The following is a 23619-nucleotide window of genomic DNA, read 5'->3' on the forward strand; positions in this document are numbered from 1 at the left end:
TATCACACTATTTTATTCCCTTTATAGTCCTATCACAATCTGAAATTATCTTCTTAACATTTTTTTTTACCCATTCTTTCCTCATTCATTCTAGAACATAAGTTCTTAATCAGCACTGTATCTACAGTGCCTGGTCTAGGGACCATTCACAGGTGCTCAATACTTGCAGACCATGTGAATAAACCCCCTGCCATCCTCACCTTTCTCATCTTCCCTGGCACATGCCAGGCTCCGCACTGCCTGTTCCCATTCTCTCCTCTCCCCACCCCTGCCCCCCAGGATTTCTCTTGGGAGATCCTGCCTCTCAGACTCCACAGGAGGTACCGGAACCAGAATGTCTCCCCAGGATTATTTTCAATGGTTTCCTGGGGTGTTCACCTGGGTAAGAATCAGGAAAGAGAGAGCACTCTAATCTTATTTATTTAAAACTATATAATCTTCCCCAATCACTTAAGTGGTGCCTGTGTCTCTAATTACAGAGCAGGCTGGGAGGAACACAGGCACAATTTCCAGCCAACCTCAGGCCGAGGGGCACTTTTGTTCCTCCTGGGGGCCTTCAGGGACTCCAGCTCAGGAGCCAGGACTCCAGACACCTGCAGCCACAATCTCACCCACTGTAGACTGACTTGTCCGCCCACCAGAGACCGCACCCACCTCCCCACAAAGGATCAGCCATATTCTCAGTGTTTGACTTGTCCCCAGTTGTGATGCATTTGGAGAAAACATCGGTGGTCTCAGTACCCCAATTCTACTCGCCAACTGTTTTGAGTGTGAACTGATTTCTTTTTGGCCCAGCCGAACTTTTCAGAGTTACATTACTGGTGAACTGGTCCACAGAGCACCGGCTATATTCCCAGCTTCTCAGGAGCAAACTCTCCAGGAGGCCTGGGTGCTAATAGTCACATGAGGGTCAGAACTTCATTGTCCAGAACTATGTCAAATGGATCATGAGGTGGGGGGAAAGCCACAAGCCTGCCTGCCTGCCCCAGGCAAGCAAACAACTGCTGTCTCAGCCTAGGTGTGTGCCCTTTCCCCACTTTGGCACTGAGAGAGCAATTTGGGTGACATCCCTGGCTTAACTGCATTGACATCGTTAAAGGCCTTTTGGTTCCTGAGCTAATTAAAAGCTCCAGACAGGGAGGATACACTTAATCCTATTAATGACTTCTGGGCAGGAACCTCGTGCCCAGCCCTCTGAGGGAGTGACTTTCTGACCACTTCCATTTGTTCAGGTGCCTGGTGATTGTTTATCAGCCCTTTCAAGAGATTAAGCTGTACTCTGGAGCAGGCCACTTAGGTAATGGATCCAGGGGGCCTGGGAGTGTCCGGTGACCATGGAGCATGCAGTCAGCCAGCAGGTTGGCTCATGCAGACTCCATGGCCACTATTCTCCAACTTCTCGCTCTTCAGAACCATTAGGAGGACTTAATGAGTGATGAGAAAAGAAGTCCTTACCTCATCTCTGCTGTTCCCCTAGCCCTTTCACACATAGGAAAGCTGGATACAGTCCTTGCCTTGAGGGATCTCAGAGTCTAGTGGGGTCATAAACATGTGAGCAAACAATGAAAATACTGCATTAGACTCGCCACAGTGGAGGTAAGCACTACAATGTCCTGTGATTGTATGGTAGTGGTAGCTGCTTCAGCCTGCAGATCAATGAAGGCTTCCTGGAGGAGGAGACATGTGAAAAGCTCCCCATTTCTCAACAGAGGAGTCCATGAGATGGCATTCCCTGACTTTGGATTTGGTTCAGGCTCTAGCACAAGCCTGGAAGAATAGAAATAACTCAGTTCCCTCATGAACTTATGGCAGAGTGGTTGGCAAAGCCTTAAGAAGACGAATTCGAGGAACACAGTTACTGGCTCTAAGACAATCTTGCTTCAAGCCCGTACCTAGAGTGTTCAGAGAAAAGAGCTTGGCAAAGACTAGCTCGCAGCTGTCTCTTTAAAAGAGGAAGGACGATTCCTCAGGCCACTCCCTCTCCTCATTAATATGAAATTATCGTGAATATTGATATGGGGGCGTGGCGCCTCGGCCAGCTGGGCTAACAAGCTAGGGGTTCCCGGTTTCACTGAGAGGAAAGTGACAGAAGCGGTGCAGAGGGAGACGTAGAGAGAGCGGAGCGTCCAGCAGCCACCCAGTCTCGGGGGAGCGCTCAGCTCCCCCGCCCCCGGCTCCTACCCTGTCCTGGGGGGCTCTCCAAGCCCTCAGCCCCACTCCTGGGCTCCCCATGGAAGCCAGCTGTGCCCGCGGAGGAGCGGGAGGAGGAGGAGTCGGCTAAATGCCCGCGGTGCGCCCGGGGCCCCTGAGCCCAGCCCTGTCTGAGCGGCTGCCCTAAGGCCCCCGGGCCCCTTGAGCCCCCTACCCAGGGCCGCGCCGCCTCCGCCCGCCCCTCTCCCGGGGCTTCGCCCGGGACGTGCCCCCCGCCCGCTTGCCAGCGCTCAGGCCGGAGCTCTGGGCCGGGCGCGCCGCCGCCCTGGAGTGAGAGAAGCCCAGCCGAAGGGGGTCTCCGGAGCCCGCCGCGATGGACGCCGTCTTAGAGCCCTTCCCGGCCGACAGGCTGTTCCCCGGATCCAGCTTCCTGGACTTGGGGGATCTGAACGAGTCGGATTTCCTCAACAATGCGGTAAGATAAAGGGTCTATGTCCCCTTTCCACCACTCCTCGCTCCTCTTTGTAGTGTTCCCGGGGCCCCCTGAAGGACTGGACAACACATCACTGGGCAGAAGTGGGGGAGGGGGCTGGGTACAGTGTCCCCTTGAGATACACGTGCTTAGAGCTCTGAGATTTGGTGACTAGATCCCTCGGCACCTCCCTGGACCCCGAACCTGGACCGGAGCCTCTGAGCTTGCGCCAGTGCACGCTCCTCCTGGGGGCTCCATCCATGGATAGACTGGCCCCCGCCTTCTAGGGGAAGGGAAAGTCTAGGCGTCGGGGCCATCCGATCCTCGGATATGGGCTCAAGAGACACCTATTCTTACCCCCCCCCCACCGCCCCCACGTCTTCTAGTCCTCCTCCACCCACCCCGGGGTTCCGGGACCAGACTGGGCGAAAAGTGGCGGCACCCTTTCCTGTGCCCCCTTTAGGACCTCGGTGGCTCCGTATCTGGTTCTCCGCTGGGGGGCGCACAGGGGAGCGTTCGAAGGGCCAGAGACCAGACACCCTCGGGGGGCCAGAGCCAGGGCGGGTTTTGAGCCAGACCCGGAAATTTAGGGGTACTACTGTGTCCGCCCCAGGAAGTCAGGCCAGAGATCCCCCAGGCAGGGACCTGATCCTCAACTGGTTAAGGCAGCACCGGGCGATCGCTCAGGCAGGGAGGTCTTTCTCTAGGTCTGGACTTTCTGTCTCTCTCTCCCTATGTCTTCTTCGTGTCTGTCTCTGGGTTTGTCCTTCTCTTTCTCTTCTCCTCCCTCCCTAAGGAAACATGGCTGGCTTCTCTCTTCTTCTCTCCCTCCCTCCCTCCCTCTCTCAGGCTCAGCCCTAAGGCCCTGGTTGGGAAGGTGGAAGGATGAACTTGATAAGGGAGAAAATATTTGGGTTCAGAAAGGCCTGCCAGGTTGAAACGCAGGCAACTTGGGGAATCTGGTGGAATTCCACCACCACCACTGCCCCCATGCAGTGAACTGCCAGTCTCCCCCCGCACCCCCCTCCCCACACCCAGTGATCATTTCAAGGGTCTCTTTTGCTGGCCTTTACCTCCTGGGACTAAGATAAACTTGGCAGACAAGAGCCAAGTGCATAGAGACTTACAGGATTAGGCATCTTGGACTTCCACTTAAACTGCTAGACTGACAGTGGGGAAGGAAATAAGCCAAGGAACAGGAACCTGAGTCAAGAAGGCATGTGGTGAGAGGTCTCCCGGTCCCTCATTAGGCAGCAGATCCAGGTCACCCTGCTCTCTGAGGAAGGCCCCAGGTCCCAGTCAGAGGGAGCACACTTCTGCAGACAAGCCAAGTGGAGGAGGGAAGAGAACTTGAACCAGTAGTGGAGAGACCTGAATTCTAGAACTGCTTCTACCTCTTCCTTTCCTTGTGAGCCTAGGCCGTGCAACTGGCTTTCCTCTCTGGGCCTCAGTTTGAAAGGTTGGATTAGTCTTTCTAAGGATGGTCTGGCACAGATCCTAGGAATGAAGTGGCAGGGATCTGGGGTTCCATACACCCCTCCTGGAGTTGGTGACCCATACGGGTCAGAGGGAGGGGGCTTGTTGGAGGTGTACCCTTGCAGCCAAGGGGGCTGGTAGAGCCCCCCTGTGAGGTTCCCTCAGCCCTCGGCAGCTCTGAGTTGGGATTTCTTCTGAATGAACTCTGCCGCCTACAGCCTCTTCCTGCTGCTCCATTCAGCCTTGCATCCCCAGCTGCTCATCTGGGCCTTGGTCCAGCGCAGGAAAGGAGGCATAACCATGATCAGACAGCGGTATCCAGCACTGGGTCTGGGGAGGGAAAGCCCTGCAGGGGAAGCTTCTGACCTCGGGCCTAAGCAAGGCCAGGTAAGGCAAGGGTAGAGAAAAGAATTTCTAAAGAGAAAGAAAACTCCTGGGCTAGGATACAGGAAATTTGGTTCTAGCTGTGCTTCTGCCACCAGCCAGCTGGGCAGTTCACACAAGTGACTTTTCTTCCTGTGGGCCTTGGAGTCCTTATCTGAAAAATGGAGATATAGAAGCTTCCCCATAGTGTTATTGCAGAGATTTAGTGAGAAAACTAAAGATTAATGTAGGATGATGCCTGGCAGGTAAGTTTCCGTTCTTAACACACTCTGGAGATGAGATGGGGTAGGGATAAGAACTACTAAAGTAGGAGTTGCTGGGTGACCCTGTGCAAGTCACCTTCCTTCTCTGGTACTTCCATTTAGATGTCTAAAGTCCCTCTCAGTTGGGATGCCATACCAACCCTATCCTCAATTCACTCTTCATTCTGCATGAGGATGGGAAAATGTATCCAGGGTTAAAGATGGGCAAGGGTGGAGTCTGTGTGCTTCTCAGTCTGGAATTTGCAGGGCAAGATATTCAGTATCCTTAAAAATACAGATAAAGGTCATAAAGTCACAACGGAAATCGTATGTGCTCTGTTACTCTGTACAAAAGGCAAAAGGCAAAAAGTATGTTCATTCTGAACACAGCTGTGTAAGAAATATGCTTTTGCCTGGACAGAGACAGGAGAATGAGTATGCAAAGTCATGTGCACTTGCAGGTAACCAGGATGCTGTATTTTTTTCTTCTGTGAAGATACCTTCATCCTGTTGCAGTCTTGTCTATGTGATTCTCAGAGACATCCCTCGAAAGAAGCTGCCCTTCCTACCAAATGAAGGGGCTTCTCCTCCCATCTCCTGCCCACTCTCCCACAGTTCCTGAAGTGGCCTCCCTGGAATCCTCTTTCCTTGTACCCTGTGATCCTTCAGCCCCTGGGCAAGTATGAGAGAGGGCCTGATGCTTTGGGCCTCAGATGAAGGACCAAAGGGAGAATAGGTCATGTGTCCAGATAGAGACACTAGGTTCCTCCTCTAGTCAACTAAGGGGAAGAGATGACTCTGGTTTCTCTAGAGGGAAATGGCTTTGGATCCCAGAGAAGCCCCAGCTGGGAGGGTGTGGGGAGGAGGAGAAGGAGGAAGAGGAGTTCTGTTGTCTCAGAGGGGAGCAGCAGGAAGCTGCAAGGATGTTTGCCCAGCACACTTATTCACCTCCCAGCAGATGGGGAGGCCAGGTGTGGGAATGACCAGGACCAGGGACCAGCCCAGGGGAAAAAGGTGTGAGGGCTAAGCCTGACTGCTGTTTCCCAGGCCCCCAGCCTGGCTTCTCCTAAGCTCACCACCACTACCACCACCCCCTCCCCTCCCTCCACCCCCAGCCTTTGGGGGATTTAGGGAGATTAGAGAAGTATGTGCATTTGGGTGTTCCTATGTCTGTGTGTGGGCCTTTAACAGCCCTTAAAAGGGAAGGTGTATGTGTGTTTCTCTTTAAATACTCACCAACACAAAAGAGGACCCAAGGGCCAAGGAGCTCTGGTCTCCAAGTAGAATCCACTAGGAAAGAACTAATAGAGAAAAACTAATGGAGGAGCCGAGATCTCAGGGCTCCTGTTCAGGAAGGGAGCCCTCCCCAGACGCCTCCTCCTCCTCCTCCAAAACACTGAGTTTGTTTGGGGCAGCTTTTTATTTTGTTTTTGCTCTCCACTGGGATATGAGCTCATGAGGGCAGGCATTTCTGTCTTGTTCACTGCTGTATCCCCAGTGCATGGTACTGAGCTTGGTACAGAGTAGGCTTCAACCAACTATTGCTGAACAAATGAAAGGGAGCCCAGGCCAGACCCCACATATTTTAGAGAGGAGGGAAAAGGGTGCTTAAGCTTATCTGCTCCCAGCCATCAGGGTTTTGCAGCCCACACAGTCTCTGAAATTCAGGACAGTTTCCAGTGAGTTGTCATTGCCTTGAGTCATTCCCATCCTTGGCACAGGCACAGACATCCACAACCCCTGGTCTAGGACAGTCTAGAGCTGACTGATCCACAGCAGATTTGAACTTGTGGCTTAGGCCTCACCCTTGAGCACTGGTTCACTCTAGGGCTTCCATCTTCCCCAGTTTCCTCTTGTTCAGGTTGCTCTGGGACTCCTGGATCCACATTCACCCAGCTTAAAATTAAGTCTTTTCAGGGGGAGGGTATAGCTCAGTAGTAGAGCACATGCTTAGCATTCAGGACATCTTGAGTTCAAACCCCAGTATCTCCATTAAATACATACATACATACACACATACACACATACATACATACATCTAGTTACCTCCTCCTGCCAAAAAAAATGTAAAAACTAAGTCTTTTCTAGTCCTGGCCCCAGGGCCTTTGTACATGCTATTCTTGACATCTAGAACATGCTTTCCCTCCAGTTCTCTCCATCTCATCTTCCTTAGTTCAAATGTCACCTCTCTAGAGAAGCCTCCCCAACCACCTCAAATGGAACTCTGTATTATTTTCTGTTGGTTCTTTGATTTATTTATAGCCCTTATCCCAATTTGCAGTTATTTTATTGGCTTACTGTCCATTTCCTCTGTGAGAAAGCAAGTCCCATGAGAATAGAGACCATGACAGTTGTGTTCATTGCCATTAACCTAGCACAGTACCATGGCACAAAATAGGCACTTCATATAGCAAAACTCCACCATAAGGCAATGAGCAGAGTCCAAAATTTTCAATCGTGTAAAATGTGGAGTAATGTTATTGCAGGATCAATGAAAAGTAGCATTTTTCAGTGGGTCTATACTATCAGAAAAAGCACACACATAAAGATTGTGAAACCTTAGTAAATGCAGCAGACCAAACTGAGGACGTTCCAAAGGAGTGTGAGGCGGTCACTTTTTACCAGCCCCACAGAGAAAAGAGTTTTGCTCACCTTTATTTGAGATGGGCCCCACGCATAGGACAGAAGCCAAGTTTTGGTCACATGGTAATGGACTTTGCTCTATGTCAAAGACTGACTGTATTTGTAGAGAAAATTACTTCAGACCAGGGCAGTCCCTATAAGGGAAGAGTAAAATGTTTTTTTTTAAAAAAAAAAAAAAAAGACCAGGCCTGAGTATTCAAGAGGTGTATTGATAATTCCAGAAGGGGATTTGGGATTCTCAGGGTCCTGGCCCAGCCAGCCCTGGGTGATGGGGATGCTGGATCCCACAAAAATGTCTGTGCCCTGATCTACTGTGAAGTCCCTCTGGCTTCCCTGGGCTAGCCGGGAATTCACTTCGTTATTTTTCAATACACACATTAGTCTTTTAACAAGTGGGAACTAAAGGAGCGCCAGTGCTGGTCACTATGCAGAGTGACCTCCAGCCACTCACTGCCAAATGAGAGAGAGAAAGACGGAAGCAGACAGTAGCAGCACCGTTGGGCACCATGATAGAGCAGAGCATGATGGGAGCCCTAGGAGAAGCATCCAGCCAGGCTAGAGGTCATGGATAGTTCTCAGAGGAGATGACCTCCGCATCCTCCCTCCCCAATATCCCCACCCCTATTGGCAAAGGAGTTATTGGAAGGCATTTCAGCAGCAGAGAGGACTGGGGCTGTGTCCCTTTTACCGAGCTTTTATAGAGGCAACATTGTCCCCTGTGCAGATGAGAAAACTGACACTTACAGAGGGGACATCTTAATGCTGTTCTCAGGGCAGGGTTCCCATGGAGTCAAGGAGGAAAAAGCACCATCTTCCCTCCTGCTCCTGTTCTGGTTTGAACTTGGCCCTCTAGGGCAAGGAAAGTTTGGGATCTCAGATATCAGAGGGGACCTGCCTTCGCCTTCACCCACTCCCATCCTTAGGGCACCATGGATGCCTAGAGCTTTAAGGGCAGGGCCAGCACATTGCCTGGCCTGTGAGAGGAGAGCCTTCACATCCCATCCCCTGCCCTCGTTCATCCTTACTCTGGGATGCTGCTCCCTGGCCTACGTGGGAACTTGGACCTTTGTTCTCTGCAGCTCCCAGGACTCCTCAGGAGGATCTGTTTATGTCTACTGTGCCAAGAGAGGGGAGGATGAAGGACAGCCTCAGTTTGCATCTTCCCTTCCCCATATGATGTGCCTCCTGCAAGTCCTGGTACCAAAGCCCTTTCAGAGCTTCCCTCTCTGGGACCTAGCTTGCCCCTGAACTCCCCCCGAGAAACCAGCTCCAGATGCTGGAGAACATGCTGTTCTTCTGGAAGTCTTGGCATTCCAGGGGACAGGATGGAGAAGGAAGATTTGGGTGGAGTTAAGTCAAGACCATGAGCATTGCTGGAACACGATGTAACCCACTTGAGCAGGCAGAGTAAGTGGTAGAACCCTTGAGCAGGACTAGGGAGAAAGTAGACACGAGGGTGTCTGGTTCAGGGGAAGTTGGGAGGGACAAGATATGGCCCAGAAGTCTGACCACAAGAGAAAATATATGAGAGGTGATTTCCTTGGAATGTCAAAGTTCCTGATAGCCATGACCTGGACATACCATATCATCAGCAAGGCCAATCTTGACAGCTGGCACAACACTGGGCTTCCCTGCCGCCAGGTTCAACGTGCCTCCTCTCCCAGCTTTCCCGGGACAGAGCCCTTGCTGCATCTTCCCTGGCCCCTGGTTCTTGGCCCAGGAGCCATTTCACCCATCACAGAGTGGCTGACACATCTGGGCTGGGCTGTGTGGTCCGCCAGAACAGCTGGACAGCAGCAGCTGTCCCCCTCTTCCCCTTCCAAAAGAATAACAAAAATGAGAGCAGCAGTGGAGTAAGGCAGGCTCTTCAGGCCCTCACGGAGAGCCAGGAGGCAGTTTTAAAGCAGAGACTGAGGGGGCTTGCTTGGGAAGCAGACAGGCCCAAGCCATTCCCCACGTGTTCCCCTCTGCCTGTAATGTTGTCACCTCTCCTCACCTCATCTCCCTAACTTGCTGTGTGACCTTGGGCAAATTGCTTCCCCTTTCTAGGCCTAGGTTTCCTCATTGCTGAATTAGACTGAGAGTCCTTTGAAGGCAAGGAGTGTCAGGCAGTTATTTCTGTCTATTCCCTGGTTGTAGCTATAGCGACTGAGTGCTCAGGAAAGGTCTACTTATTGAATAGATGGAAGGAAAGAGGGAAGGAGTGAGGAGGGGTGATGGATGGATGAATGGGTGGGTGGATGGAAAATGGGAGAAAGGACTCTTCCACACTCCCAGCTTTGAGGGGAATTTTCTTTTTTTAAGTGGATTTTATTTATCTATCAAATAGTGAATCTTAACCTAAATCTCACATCTACCTTTCAGTCTATCATGATGGCCTTTTCTATTATGAAATATATTGTGCACATAAAAGAATATATATAATGCATGTATATGAATTACAAAGCATAATAAAATGGATACCTGGGTACTCACTAACCAGATCTCAATATCCTGGATGCTCAACGCTGCATAAGGTTGTGGAAAAGTTGAGCTCTAGACTCTAAATCCACTCCCACTGGGCAGATTCTGAATAGGAATTCTGAGACCTGGTGCCTACTCCCAGACCCCACCTGACCATACAGCAAATTTACAGGCCAGATGACAGATACCTCGACAAGCCCTGGGGAGCCAAGTCATACTTAAGGTGGGAGGGGGGGTGACCATCAGTGGCCAGCTTTAGCCCCGCCCAGACATGGGAGCAAATGGCTCTCACCACTTGTCATCTGTGTGAGCTTGGACAGGTGCCTTAACCTCTCTGAGCTCATTTTCCTCATCCATAAAGTGAGGATGACCATAGTACATGGGTTCTTACAAGGATTCAATTAGAGAACCCTTGTGGGGAGGGCATGGTTCAGTGGTTAGAGTACATGCTTAGCATGCAGGAGGTCCTGAGTTGAATCCCCAGTACCTCCATTAAAATAATAAATAAATAAACCTAACTACCTCCCCCCAAAAAAATTGGAGAAAAAAAGAGAGAGAACCCTTGCAGAGAACCTAGCACAGTGTAAGGCACACGGTAAGCACTTCTATAAACAGTAGTTGTTGCTGCTATTTTTATTCTGACTGTTGTTGTCATTGCCTGAAAGGAAGGTCCCCAGCATTGGACAGTCCCTTTGCTGAGCCCTGATCATAGGGATTTTATTTGCCTATCTATTTGGCCTCTCTGGAGCTGAAAGTCTGTTTTCTTTGGGTAAAGGCAAAAGACCCCAGCCACCTTCTAAGGGTTCTGTCTTTCTGAGCATCAGGAGAGGGCTGGCCAAGGATGAGCAAACCCAGGGCCCCAGGTGAGGACCCAAGGCATGGAACAGGGGCCCATATTTTATATCTGGCCCTATACTAGGTCCTGGGATGGGTCAACTCTGGATGTTCTTTCAACAAATCCTGGCTCAATCACTTGCTAACTGAATGAACTGGGTAAGCTACTTAACTTCTCTGTGCCTCAGTTTCCTCAGCCAGTAAATGGCAGTACTAATAGTATATACCTTCTCTTCTGAAACTTAAATGAGATACTACATGGAATGAGCTAGAACAGTGCCTGGTATATAAATGTTAGCTATTATTATGATCATTACCATGAGGTATACTATATGCCAGGCCCTATATAAGGCCCTGCAGATGGCTAAAGGATGAAATCCATCCTATATCCTATCTTCAAGGTGGTTAACGTTTATAAGGAGAGATGAGTCCTCTTGTGGGGATAATTAGAGATTAAGGCATGGTATTAACCAGTGACCTAACCATCTATAAATGCTACGGTGGTATAAGGTGGAGAGGACTCTTCCAGCTGGGTGGTCAAAGAAGGCTTCTTAGAGGAAGCGGCCTTTGAATTGGGCCTTAAAGGATGACAGGAGTTAGAATAAGGAGATAAAGGGCAAAGGCCTTCCAGGCACAGGGAATGGTACAAGCAAAGGCCCTGCAGCCATGAAGAAGGCAGCAGGTCTAAGGAGCTGGGAGCAGTCATCCAACAGGCTAAAGGGAATGGAAAGATGAGGGGTTCCAGCTCTAGTGGGAAGCTGAAATCAGTTGTGACAGACCCTGAATGCTGTGCTTAGGAGCTGGGAGTTTTTTAGCAGGTAGGAGGGAGCCAGTGATAGTTCTGAGCTGGACAAGGTGGTGGTCCCAGCTCATCTGAACTGTCTCTCTGCTAGGAGATCTAGAATCCATTAGGGTATCCGAGCTGCCAGCCTGTCAGGATGACCAGGACCTCTCCCCCAAGAGAGCAGCCAGTGGCAGCAGCTGACCCTGGTCCTTTCCCTTTTCTGATTTCCAGTGACTCTCACACTGGGCCTGGAGTTCCAATTCCCTTCTGGCTCTTTCAACCCCAGCACTCGGGGCCAGGCTGGCCTTGGGACGCCCAAAGCAACTCCACCCTTGCAGAGGGACAAGCTGTCCCTCTTTGGGGTTGAGAGCTCTGGTCTGAACCATGTCCTGCCTCCTGGCCCAAACCCCAGGCCCTAATGGGGTTCCCTCACCCCCTCATGCAGCACAGGACTGTCCACTACCAAGCAAAGAGTGACCCTATTGACTCCAGAGGCCTAGAAGGATCTGAGCCCTCACTCTGAGCCCAGCCCAGCCTGGAACCTCACAACCCATCAGCTGGGACAAGATATCCAGAGCCCCTTTCATCATCCTCCAGGAGAAGAGGCCCAACCCTCTACCATTCCACAGCCTTACCCCTTTCTCTCCCAGGGCTGCAAATCAGTTCCACATTTGGGATCTGGCATGCACTATCTGCTCAGAACTTTCCCCTCCCAGTTAGCTCAGGCTTCCATCTCCCCCCACCCTTCATGATCAGCCCATGGGGTCTGTGGAAGGGGAAGAGCTCTTGGCTTCAGTGACCCCTTCAGAGGTCTGAGAGGGAGCTGAACTGTAGCAAGGTATCAGAGGGACAGTGGACACAAGACCCTCCCAGGGAGAGATGAAGTTGGAAGGGTAGGGGGTGGGGCAGAGGCAGAGCTTGAGCAAGCATCTGAGGGGATGAGGGGTTGGGGGTGGTGAGGGAAGGAGAGAGGTAGTTCCCAGCTCAGCACATTCCTGAGACATCTGGATGTGCTGGAAGGGCCCCAGCTGGCCTGCATGGCTGTGGCTCCAGCTTCTCCTCTCTGTGATGTCAGGACCCAGCATTCCCCCCTCCTTGCAGAGTCTCACTGGCCTGGGGTCCACCTTGGGGCTGAGTGCTGGGGTCTCTACCCTGGACTTCTCACCCCCAGTGAGCAAGAAATAAGCCCCTGCAGCAGTGGAGGAAATGGCTGAGTCAGAGCAGGCTGGAGCCTGATGCAGGAGGCAGACATGGAAGACCCAGGGGTTTGCCCATGCGACTGACTAAAGGAGATTCCTCCTTTGGGCTGATGCCTGCCTCCTCCCGTCTCCTTGGAAGGGAAATAGAGACAGAGGAAGAACTCTGGGAATAGCTTACCTTGAGCTGTGTGATCCTGGGCAAGTCCACTCCCTTCCCTGGCTCTCAGTTTTCTTTTCTGTAAAAAAAAATACAGTAGTAGTAGTAGTAGTAGTAGTAGTTACATTTGAAGAGAGACTTCTACATGTCCTACATCATACAAAGCACTTTACAAATGTTATCTCACTTAATTCTCACAGCAACCACACAGGTTGGGTAGATATTAGTAAGCCTATTTTATAGCTGAGATGGAGGTTCAGAGAGCTTAAGTAACTTGCCCAAGGCTACACAGTAGGTATCAGAGGCAGGATTAGAACAGGGTCTGTCTGCCTCTCTTGCTCACAACCATTGAACTACATTGCCTCTACAAGTAAAAGGGGATGGACCTAATGACACCAGAATTCCTTTCAGCTCTAAAATTGTAATGATTTCTCTTGGCTATTGTGGGGCTCTTCAAGAAGGACAGGGGCAGGCATTAGTCACACACTGGGTGGGGGAAGGAAGGCAGAGGCAGCTGGCTTTGAAGCATCAGATGGGTCAGGAATCTTTGGAGGTCCCCTCCCTTGGAACCTCAGAGAAGTCCAGACCCCAGGGGCTGGAGTCACAGCCTGATCCCCAGCCGAGCCCAGGGGTCCCACACCTTCCCTGAAGGAAGGGAGTAAATAAGGAGAGAGAATGCGACTTCTTCCAAAAATAAAACCTGAGGACAACTCAGACAGGCCGGGACCGCTGAGGAAGCCAGAGGCCAAATGCTGAGTGCACAGAGGAGAGGGAAGAGGCCAAGGGAATTCCAGCCAGAGCCTGGTGGCAGGCTCCAGCCCAGGATGGCCTTCCAGCTGGCCAGGGGCTGGGAGAGCAGCTTGGCCGGTTGGCCACTGGGCTCTGTTTATACTCTTGGGCCTGGCCTAAGCCTGGGGACAGTCCCTCCAGCCCTGAGTCAGAGGCTGTGGTCCCCGAGTACCTAGTCTGGCTGGGGCTTAAGAGCAAAAAGGCCCCAGGGAAGAACAACCTGGAAAATGGGTACAACAGGCCCCACTAGGGAGGAGCCGAGGGAAGGCATCCAGCCTCATGGAAACTCTGCCTGGAGCAGGAGCAAGCTGGCATCCAAGCGGAATTCAGGGCAGTCATTCCTGGAGGCTCAGCTACAGAAAAAAAAGGCCTCAGTCCATTTGCTCATTGGCACATTCCTTCATTCACCCACTCATTCAGTCAGTCAGTCATTCAGCAAACATCTGAGCACCTACCATGTGCTGGGACCAGTGCTAGGCTTTGGAGACACAGATGAGAACTGGACACAGTATGACATAGCAGCAACATGGCTGGATCATTTTCCACTATACCAAGGAACTTGGAAACTATCCTCAGGGCAGTAGGGAGTCATCAGTAGATACTGAGCAGGGGAGTCACATAGTCATATTTGTGTTAGAAGATCCCTCTTGATGCAAGGTGGAGAATGTTCTGGAGACAGATCAGAGTTCAAGCCTTGGACCTACCTTCATAAATGGGTGGTCACATCACTAGTCAAAACGCCTTTTGTGAGGAGGAACTGGGCTTTGTTCATCTCTGTATCCACAGGGTTGGGCACACAGTAGGTCCTCAGGAAACACTGAACAAATACATGAGTGATGAGTAAGTGGATGGGATTTGATGCCCTTATTCTCCAGAGGGCCCCAGCGCCAGCCCTGGCACTTAGTCTCCAGTGTCCTGAGTTGTCCCACAGGGATCCTCTGGCCACTGCCTATGGACCAACATCTCCAGCAGCCAGACCGTGGGCTGCTGTGCCCTCAGTAGTGCCAGTCACAGCTAATCCTAGCCCTGGGCGGCGGCACTAACTGCCATCACTTCTTCCTGCCCAGACGGTACCTGGCACCCACCCCAGGGTTGGGCCACAGCACATGGGTCAGAAGATGCCAGGGGCTGGCCGGGAAGCTGCAGGCCTGCTCTCTACTTTCTTGAGGGACCTGTGGCCTGGCCAGGGAAGGGTTACCACAGTTTTGGGAGGGGGAACTACAGGGCCAGACTAACAGGGTTGGGGGCTGCAGAGAATGTAGACCCTGCTCTGCAGAGAACCAGCCTGTGGTGGGTGCCAGCCTACCCTTTCCTCTCTCCCTTCTCTTCTCCAGAACACAGGCACAGAAAAGCTCCTTCCCTGTGGTGCCCAGTCCTCTAGTCCCAGCCCTCATTGTCTCAGCCCCAGGCGAGCCTGGGACTCCTAGCGCTCCCTCGCTGGGGGTCATATGACTCAGGCATGTGGCTTGGCACAGTCAGCAGTCAGTTCTGTGATGTTTGTTGTGATATGTTGTGTATGTTCATGTGAGAGTGTGCATGACCGTGTCTGTGACCGTGACTGTGTCTGGGGTGACTGCACGTATGTGTGTGCCCATGAGTGTCTGTGTCTATCTAATCACATCTGAGGAGTGTGTTCTTGTTGGGTCTGTGTTAGCGCCTGCCAGTGTCAGCCTGTGTGAGCCCAGGAGAGTGTATATGCACAACAGCACCTGTGCCAGGCTGTGTATGGAACCATCTGAATGTGTCCATGGGGCGGGGATCTCACATTGTGTGGTGTCAGAGATGTGATGTTTCCCTGTGTAAGAAGGAACCTCAGAGCCCACATCTGTATAGCGTGTGCATACATGCGCACGCACATGTGCGCACGCGCACACACACGGAAGCATTTCTGCTTATTTGGACTTGGGCTCTGTGGTAAAGAGTTCGGTAGGGGGAAAATATGAAACCTCAGCAGCCGCCTTGCCCGGGCCTGTGGGGAATGGGGGATGAGAGTGAGGTTGGAGGTTGGAACAATGTGCTCCCCTTCACCCCCATGCCCTGCCAGGAAGGATCAGGGAGGGGCTGGCTCCAGGGATGGGGAAAACTGGCTCCTGTCTCTTTGCAGTCCCCAGAGAGGCCAGGGCAGAGGAAAAGAGCCCACTTTCTGAGGACTAGTCCACTTCACCCTGTGCCTGCCGCCCCTGCCTCAGTAGGAACACAGACTATAATGGATGAGGAAACAGGCCTGGAAAGGAGGCACCACCTGCCCCTGCCCAGGTCTCAGAGAACAGCTGGATCTCCAACTGGGGCCTCCTGAGTTTGAGTCCAGGGCCTTTTTTCCTTCACAGGACAGCCTTCAAGCCTAGCTCTGGGAAGATGCCTGGATCTTCCCCCCCAAATGTCGGGATGGTGATGCTTAAGGACAGGAAAGGCCTGTCTGACAACTGGGTACCCAGGGGCCCACCTCCCTTCCCCAGCCCCCCCACCCCGTTCTCTGTTGACCCTCCCCCTCCCCCCTTACACATACACACATACTCAGGGCACAGCAGTGACTCAGACTGGTGGCCCTTCAGCTTGAAATGGGGGCAATTTTCTAGTGACCACGAGGCAAGTAACCGTCCCGGAATGTATGGGTCAGTTGGGGGGTGGGGGGGGGCAGCCTGCGGGGGAGGGGAAGGGGGAAATGTGAGAGGACTCTCCTCCCAACTCTCCCAGAGCTCACTCTCTCGGAAGGAATGTCCGGGCTCGGCATTCCCCCCACTCCTTATCCCACAGCTCAGCCTGGACCCACTCCGGTTTCCTCCCTCTTTTCCCCAAAGACAGACTGAATCAGCCTGGACCGGGGGAGGGGCAGAAGCCAGGGATGGGGGTGCAGGCTCTGAGCGGCTAGCAGCCTGAGGGAAGGGGGCGCTCTGAGGCTGCGGCAGGTGGGGAGAACCCCTTTCCCACACACACCCTCAGCTGACAGCCGCGCCCCCAGCGCTTTTCCCTCTCTCCACATTGACCTCCAAGGAGGAATCAGGGAAGTAGAACTGAGAGGAGCTTCAGAGGCCCTATTGCCGCCCAGCAATGTCCCGCCTCCCTCTGCCAGGGGCAGAGACCCCGGCTGCCCCATCATTGCGCCCTAAGGTAGGATTATTCGAGGAGGGGAGGAAGGAGCTGAGCTGGACGAGCCGCGAAGGGACGTTAAGAATTGGGGCCGGGCCTCGCCTTCGAGCTGGGAATATCTGAGGAGACCCTCCCTCTCCACTTAACCTGCGGGGTCAGGGCCACGCAACTAATAAAAGACTTTAAATCACCATGGGACTGCCAGGCCCACCTGGAAGCTCAAAAAGGCCATTTCTGCCTCTGGCCCAGGTGCAGAAAGGGACACAAGGCCAAGCCCGGTACACTCTGCCCTTTCCGTGCCCGCTCCGTCTGTCAAGACGGCACACCCTCCCCAGCGCGAGCTCGGCGCTCCTCCGGCTCCCGCCCCGCGGCTCTTGCGGCTGGCTTCTCGCAGCCTCCTCCCACTGGCCACGAGCTCCGCGGATCCGACCAATGAGCAGGCCGGATTCTGGCGCGGGGCGGCCCCCAGGGCGCTGGTGTTAACCTCTTGGGCCTCATTCGGCAGGCAGGACCCCGTCCTTCTTTAAATTTAAAGGGCCGGTGACTGAGATCCGGCTCCAGGAGGAGAAGCTGCTTAGGGGAAGTGGTGCTCGGGGCTGCGAGCCTGAGAGCTCAGGACCTTTGGTCCAAGAGAGTGGAGCCGGCGCCGGCTGCGCGTGGCAGCCGAGAAGGAGCTTATGTTGGCAAGACTGTAGGAAAAAGTCTTTAACAAGGAGGGAAACAAATCATAATTCCTTCTCTGGCTTCCCACCCCAGTTGCCTGAAAAGGCACCCCCACAGAACGCTCACCCCCAGTAGAACCCTTTCCGCCTCAGAACGTTGACCACGATTCCCTGCTGCTTATAGAATCCTGCCTCCCATCCCCAATAATTTCCATCGGATAGCCTGAAACCTTAACTTTTTCTGTGAGAACTGGAGGAAGAGCTGAGTGTGGTTTTGAGGGGTTGTGGGGTGGAACAAGGGACTCTGCTGGAGTTGAGGAGGCCTGAGATCTCCAGAGTGGGCTTTCCAGGGGTGGGGGTGGGGTAGAGGAAGAAGAGAGGACAGAAAGAAGTTGCTCCACATTCCTCTGCAGCCCCAGAGCTGCAGAGAGCCCCTCCCTCAACATCACCAACTCACTGTGTGACACTCATAGGTGGCTTTCCTTCTCTGGACCTCAGTTTCCTCATTAGCAAATGGGGAGGATGGGGTGTGGACCATGGCCTTTCTCAGGTCCCTTTTGCCTCTAAATTGATGGTCTAAACCAACCATAACTGAGCTGCTCTGGGAGACCAGGCGTCAGATAGAAGCAGGGCTACAAATCTCTATAAAGAGAGGCCCTCTGGCATGCTCCCTGAGCAGGAGGTGGGCCTGGGGGTGATGGGACATACCTACTGTTGCCACCAGAGGTCCACCCAGCACACAGGGAAGCCCCTAGCAAGAAGGACTGGGTTCTTTGAGTGTCCCCCACCCCCACCCTGCCTGCCCCTTGGCTGCCCTCCCCTTCCACTTGGCTCCCACCAACTGGAGGCTCTGTCCTGCTGGGCCTTGGCTCTGGTTTCCAGCAGGTGGGGTGGGGGCTGCTCACAAAGAGGGGCCAACTGAGCTCCCTCAGCAGGTTCCTATGGGCACCCCACCAGGGGTCTCTGAGAAGGACCTGGCTCATCTGCCTGGAGCCAAGTCCTTTAGAGACCCCGATCCAGACTAGAGGAAACTTCTATCCTCTCCCAGGCCCCGGGAAAGGGATTGGCAAACACTTATCGCCTGAGAAGCAGCTGCTGGAGAAATACCTTAGCAGCTGACTCACTGGACTCTTTGCAACCCCTTCACTCTGGGCCCCACACTAGGCCTTGGAGAGACCCTGAGAGAGAGAGAGAGAGAGCACCCCCAGCTGGGCTGGCCAGCCCAGACTCTGCTGAGGCTGTGGCTAGCAGAGCCCAGGCTGTGTGGTTGGGGGGCATTGCACCCTGTAAATGGCCTTCAGCTGGGATCACGGTTATTTTTAGAGACTAGTTCTGCTGAGGCCTCTGACTTCCTGGTACTGCATCACCCCAGGCATTGATGGACCATTGACATGCTGATGGCATTGCCCTGTGGGGTACAAGGCCAGGTCGCTCCACCAATAATTGTTGAGTGTCATGCACCAGGGGCTGGGACCCAGCAGGTGAACAAGATCCAGACCCTACCTCAGGGAGTTTATTCCTGATCAGGGGAATATCTGCTGGGAGGACTGGGTGATGACTGGCTGTGGACTTGTCCCTGTTCTCCTTGGCTCCCTGGGCCTCAGTTTCCCTATCTGTCAAATGCGAATATGCAACTTCCTTGTCTCCTTAGGTAATTGTGAAGATTAAATAAGACAATGCATATGAAAGCACTTTGGAAAGTTAAAACCATAAACAAGAAAAATGCCAGCTATTGGTAGTAAGTTCTGGCAAACTGGGAAAAAGAGAGAGTAGTTAGGTCGATGGGTTTCTGAACTCATTTTATCCTGGATTCTCTGATCTGTGCTTTGTTCTAGGCGGAGGACCAAGCCACCTCCCCACATTAGCTTCAAGCTCAGTTCACCTCAGGCCCAGAGTTAGGCTTTGCATAACAATGGCCAACAATTCAGTCACTACATACTAGGCAATGTTCTCAGTGTTATATGTATATGTATGTTATATGTATACACATGTTATATGTATTTCCTCACTTCATCTGAATAATCCTATGAGGTATTAAGCACCTAGCAAATATTTGATCCTCATGACAACACTATGAAGTGGGAACTTTTATTTCCCCCTTACAGATGAGGAAACTGAGGCCCAGAAAAGTGAAGTAACTTAGCAAGGAGTGAGCTAGGAGTCAAAAGCAAGTCTATGTTACTCCAGAGCATGTGATCATCCCCTTACCCTCATAGAAAGATGCTCGGGTGGCTCTGAACCTTATTCTCAGACAGAGGGCTTTTCTGCTCATGCCTTCTGGACAGGGACAGGCTCTGAGTATTCTGGGCCAGAAAGTCAACAACTCCGGACCCAGGAAGCCAGACCTTACCCACTCACCAGAGGGGACCCCAGAGCCGGAAGCAAACCCCTCCACCATCTCTTCCAACCCACTAGCAAAGTCATTCAGTCAGTAAATAATGAATGAATAATAGTAACATTTCCTTACAGATTTAGAATTCTTTAGAGAGAGAAAACAAGCACCCACTATGTACCAGCCATTGGATACTTTATTAATAATAAGAGGTTTGTTGAGTAATTACTATGTACCAGGGACTATTGTAAGTGCTTTACATGTATTAACTTGTTTAATCCTCATAGTAATCCTTGTGGATAGGAAATATCATCATCCCCCACCACCCCGTACAGAGGAGGAAATGAAACATAAAGATGTTAATTAACTTTCCCAGGATCACTGAGACCAGTATTTTTCAGACTGTTTTGTTTCTGGGAAATATACTTTACACCCTTCCCAAGCACACAGATACACACAAACACATAACTGAGCTAAAAAATTTACCAGGTTATTTCACTTCCCTATGTGCCGTGCGCTCTGATATTACTCTATTCTGTTTTGTTCTGTTTTCTTTTTTCTTAAATTCTGGTCGTGACCTGCGAAATTGATTTCACAACCCATTAATGAGTCACCCCCACACTTTGAGAGCACTTAGTCATAGCTAGGAGCATCAAGACCAGGATTTGAATCCAAATAATATGACTCTAGAGCCTAATCTTTTAGAATAAAGAATGCCGGGGAAAAGGGAGACCCTGGAGACCGGAGGACAAGTGCGGACTGTGCTAGTGAGGGGAGCAGAGTCCTGGATAATTCCATCACCTTGCATTCCAGCAAAAGATAATACGAAAATCACTGATATTGCCTTTGGAGTGCAAACTTGCTGCCATTGATACAGGTATTCTTTTAGTGCTTAGTCTTCCCACGAAGGAAACAAGGTGGACTGAGAAACAGACTTGGGCAATCTAAGTGATTTGACCAAGGTCACAGAGACAGAACTAAAGCCCTGTGTCCTGTTGCCTGGATTCTTACACACCATCCACAGCTCACTCTGCAGGATACTGATGGCGAGGCTAGAGATGGTGGTGGAGGTGATAGTAGCTGTGATGTGATGCTGGGGTAACAGTAATGATGGAAATGATAACAGTTGGTATGGTGATGTGGGCAATGGGGAAGTTGGTGGCAGTGGTGGTATTAATTATGGCAGGGAGAGTAATGGGGAAGTTGCAGGGACGGCGTTGGTGGTGGCAGGGCTGGTGGCACCACTGTAGCAGCATCCACACCCCCTTTCTAGGATAAGCTGACTCCCTCCTCTCCCCTCCTCCTTCCCTAGCACTTCCCTGAGCACCTGGACCACTTCACAGAGAACATGGAAGACTTCTCCAATGACCTGTTCAGCAGTTTCTTTGATGACCCTGTGCTGGACGAGAAGAGCCCTCTACTGGACATGGAACTGGACTCCCCCACACCGGGCATCCAGGCTGAGCACAGCTACTCCCTGAGCGGTGACTCAGCACCTCAGAGCCCCATCGTGCCCATCAAGATGGAGGATACCACCCAAGGTAAGAAGGGGTGGCGAGGCCCAGGACACCAGACCCAGAGGAGCCACCCACATCCACCTCTCAGGGGAGGCTGCCCCCTGCCTTTTTGTTCTCCCTCAGATCAAACCCAGATGGGCCCTTGTCCAGAGGGTCTTAGGTCAGTGATGTGCAAAGGGTGGTTCCCAGACCAGCAGTAGCACCCGGGAATTTGTTAGAAATGCAGATTCTCAAGTCCCTCACAGACCTGCTGGATCAGAAACCCTGTGGGGAGAATCCAGCCTTCTTAGGTCTGAGAAGCAGACTTAGATGAAACAGCTTGGGGGAGGATGGACTACACAATAAATGTGGGCAAGGTACCAAGGCTCTGGAACCTTACCACCTCTTCGTACGGTGATGTCCTCTGAGATGTTACCTAGGAGAGATGCCTGCACCCGACTTTCATTCCCGAAGGTCAGGTTCTCTAAAGCTCTCTTCTCCCTCAGCTCTTTGCCCTTTGGGTCTTTCCTCGCAGGTGATCAACATTCGGGAACTCCAGGCTGTGCCCCACCTAGAAATGGTCTCTTTGGGCATTTCCTCAGATACACGTGGTGCTGGCTCCAGCATATTGGGCTGGGTGATTGTGGACACATCTCTTGTTTCTTCATCTACAAATGGGAGTAACAATAAACATTTCTATCACACTCTCCAGTTTACAAAGTACCTTCATGTTAATTATCTCATTTATTTCTCATAACTCACAGGTGAGGTCAAAATCACTTTGATCATAATCCCCATTTGTCCAATAAGGAAAATGAGACTACAGGAAAGTTGAATTGTTTAGGTCATACACACAGTAAAATGCAGGGCATGGACTTGGGAGTGGGGAGGCCCCTACACCCTTGTCACCACCACATTTGCCAGCCTCAAAGGGCAGAAAGGGGTACTGGCTTTGGTGCGCATCCTGCTGCCTCCACTACCTGCTGTGTGATCTTGAACAAGTTGCTTCACCTCTCGGGGCCTCAGCTCCCTCAGTTATAGAATGAAGATACTAGGTATCTTGAGAATTCTGGCAAGGATTAACAATGTATATACGTAAGATCCCAGCTCAGCACCCAGCCCATTATAAATGCATCTGTCAATAATAGGCAGCTATTTTCATTGTGCATATCAAAGTTCTATTAGGAATATGGAACCATGAACAGGGTTCTTATTCCGCTTTCCCTTCAGAGGACAATGGTCTTGAATGAGTTTTTTAATATTCTCCTCTATTAAGTGGGCAGACTAGCAGTGCCACCCCCTAGGATGGCTGGGAGGAACACACAAGTTCCTACGCAACTAGAGTTTAGAATTGGACTTCGTGCAAGAAGTGTGAGCTGCTTCTGAGGGATCTTTGAGATTCCCCAGGGGCAGAGACAGGACTTTGTACCCCACCCTCACCCACCCCCTTGAGGGCAAGGACACCTCCTGGGGCTTTAAGTGTCTCCAGGGCTCGTAGCTGGGGAGGTCTCAGCTTCCCTACATGCTCTGACCTCAGCCAAGCCTCTGGAGGTCACCTGGTGAGGCATCAGGCCCCAGCCTGGGGAAGGACAGCATGTGGGGTGGAATGCCTCCCAGCCCAGCAACTCCTCACCACCCCAACTCTATTTTTAGAGCAATTTGTCTGTGGGTCCCTTGCAGGGGGCAGCTTCCCGGAGGCCAGTGGGCTGGCCCTGTAATTTGGGAAGATTGTGGGTGTTCCTGGAACCCAGGGGCAGCCTGTGGCCCAGATCTGGGGCCCTCAGGCTCCCAGCAGGGTGGGGCTTGGCCTCTGAGGTGGGATGAGGGAGCCGCTGACCCCTCTCCCCACCCACAGCGGGATTCCCCCAAGGCTAGAGTCCCTCCAGCCCTTCCCCTGCATGCTGGCTTCTCAGACCTCTGGGTCACCAAAACCAGGTGTCGGGGCCCCTGTAGGCAGGGCTGACTTGGAGCAGAGGACGGTAGGCACCCATCAGGAGAAGGGGTGATGCCCTGACAGCCCTGTGGCCCAGGCTGAGGCCAGGAGACCCACGAGGTGGGCAGGAGGTGGACGCTGCCCTGGGAGACCTGAGCATCACCCCTGACCCCCGACATGCCCCCAGGCATCAGGTCCCATGGATTCTTCCCTCTAAATTTGTCTCCAGTATGTTGGTTCCTCTACATCACCACTGCCAGTGCCTTTGCTCCCGCCTCATCTTCTCTCGCTGGACAATTTCAACAAGCTCCTATGGGTCTTGCTGCTTCCATCTCACCTGTAGCCAATCCGGTCTGCACACACTGGCAGAGTGATCTTTTTTAACATTATAAATCTGAGCATGCTTAAAACTCTTCAGTCCCTACCCCACCCCCACCCCCACCCCCAGTACCTTTAGGACAAAGTCACTTCTCCAAGCCCAGCCTCCAAGGCCGTGTCACCCCTGCTGGCCACTC

At 52.1% G+C, this 23619-nt stretch overlaps 1 protein-coding gene across 1 annotated transcript in view; it reads left to right on the forward strand.

The window, feature by feature from the left end:
* The first annotated feature begins 2046 nt into the window (after positions 1-2046).
* The window catches only part of CREB3L1 (cAMP responsive element binding protein 3 like 1), a 34059-nt gene continuing 12486 nt past the window's right edge, over positions 2047-23619 (forward strand). Inside the window, exons 1-2 of the mRNA XM_032488542.1 lie at positions 2047-2626; positions 20988-21216. Coding sequence (XP_032344433.1) covers positions 2525-2626; positions 20988-21216 — 331 coding nt within the window. The 5' untranslated portion in view covers positions 2047-2524. The remainder of the gene's footprint in view (positions 2627-20987; positions 21217-23619) is intronic.

Source organism: Camelus ferus, chromosome 10 (genome assembly GCF_009834535.1).
Source record: "Camelus ferus isolate YT-003-E chromosome 10, BCGSAC_Cfer_1.0, whole genome shotgun sequence".
Taxonomy (NCBI): Eukaryota; Metazoa; Chordata; class Mammalia; order Artiodactyla; family Camelidae; genus Camelus; species Camelus ferus.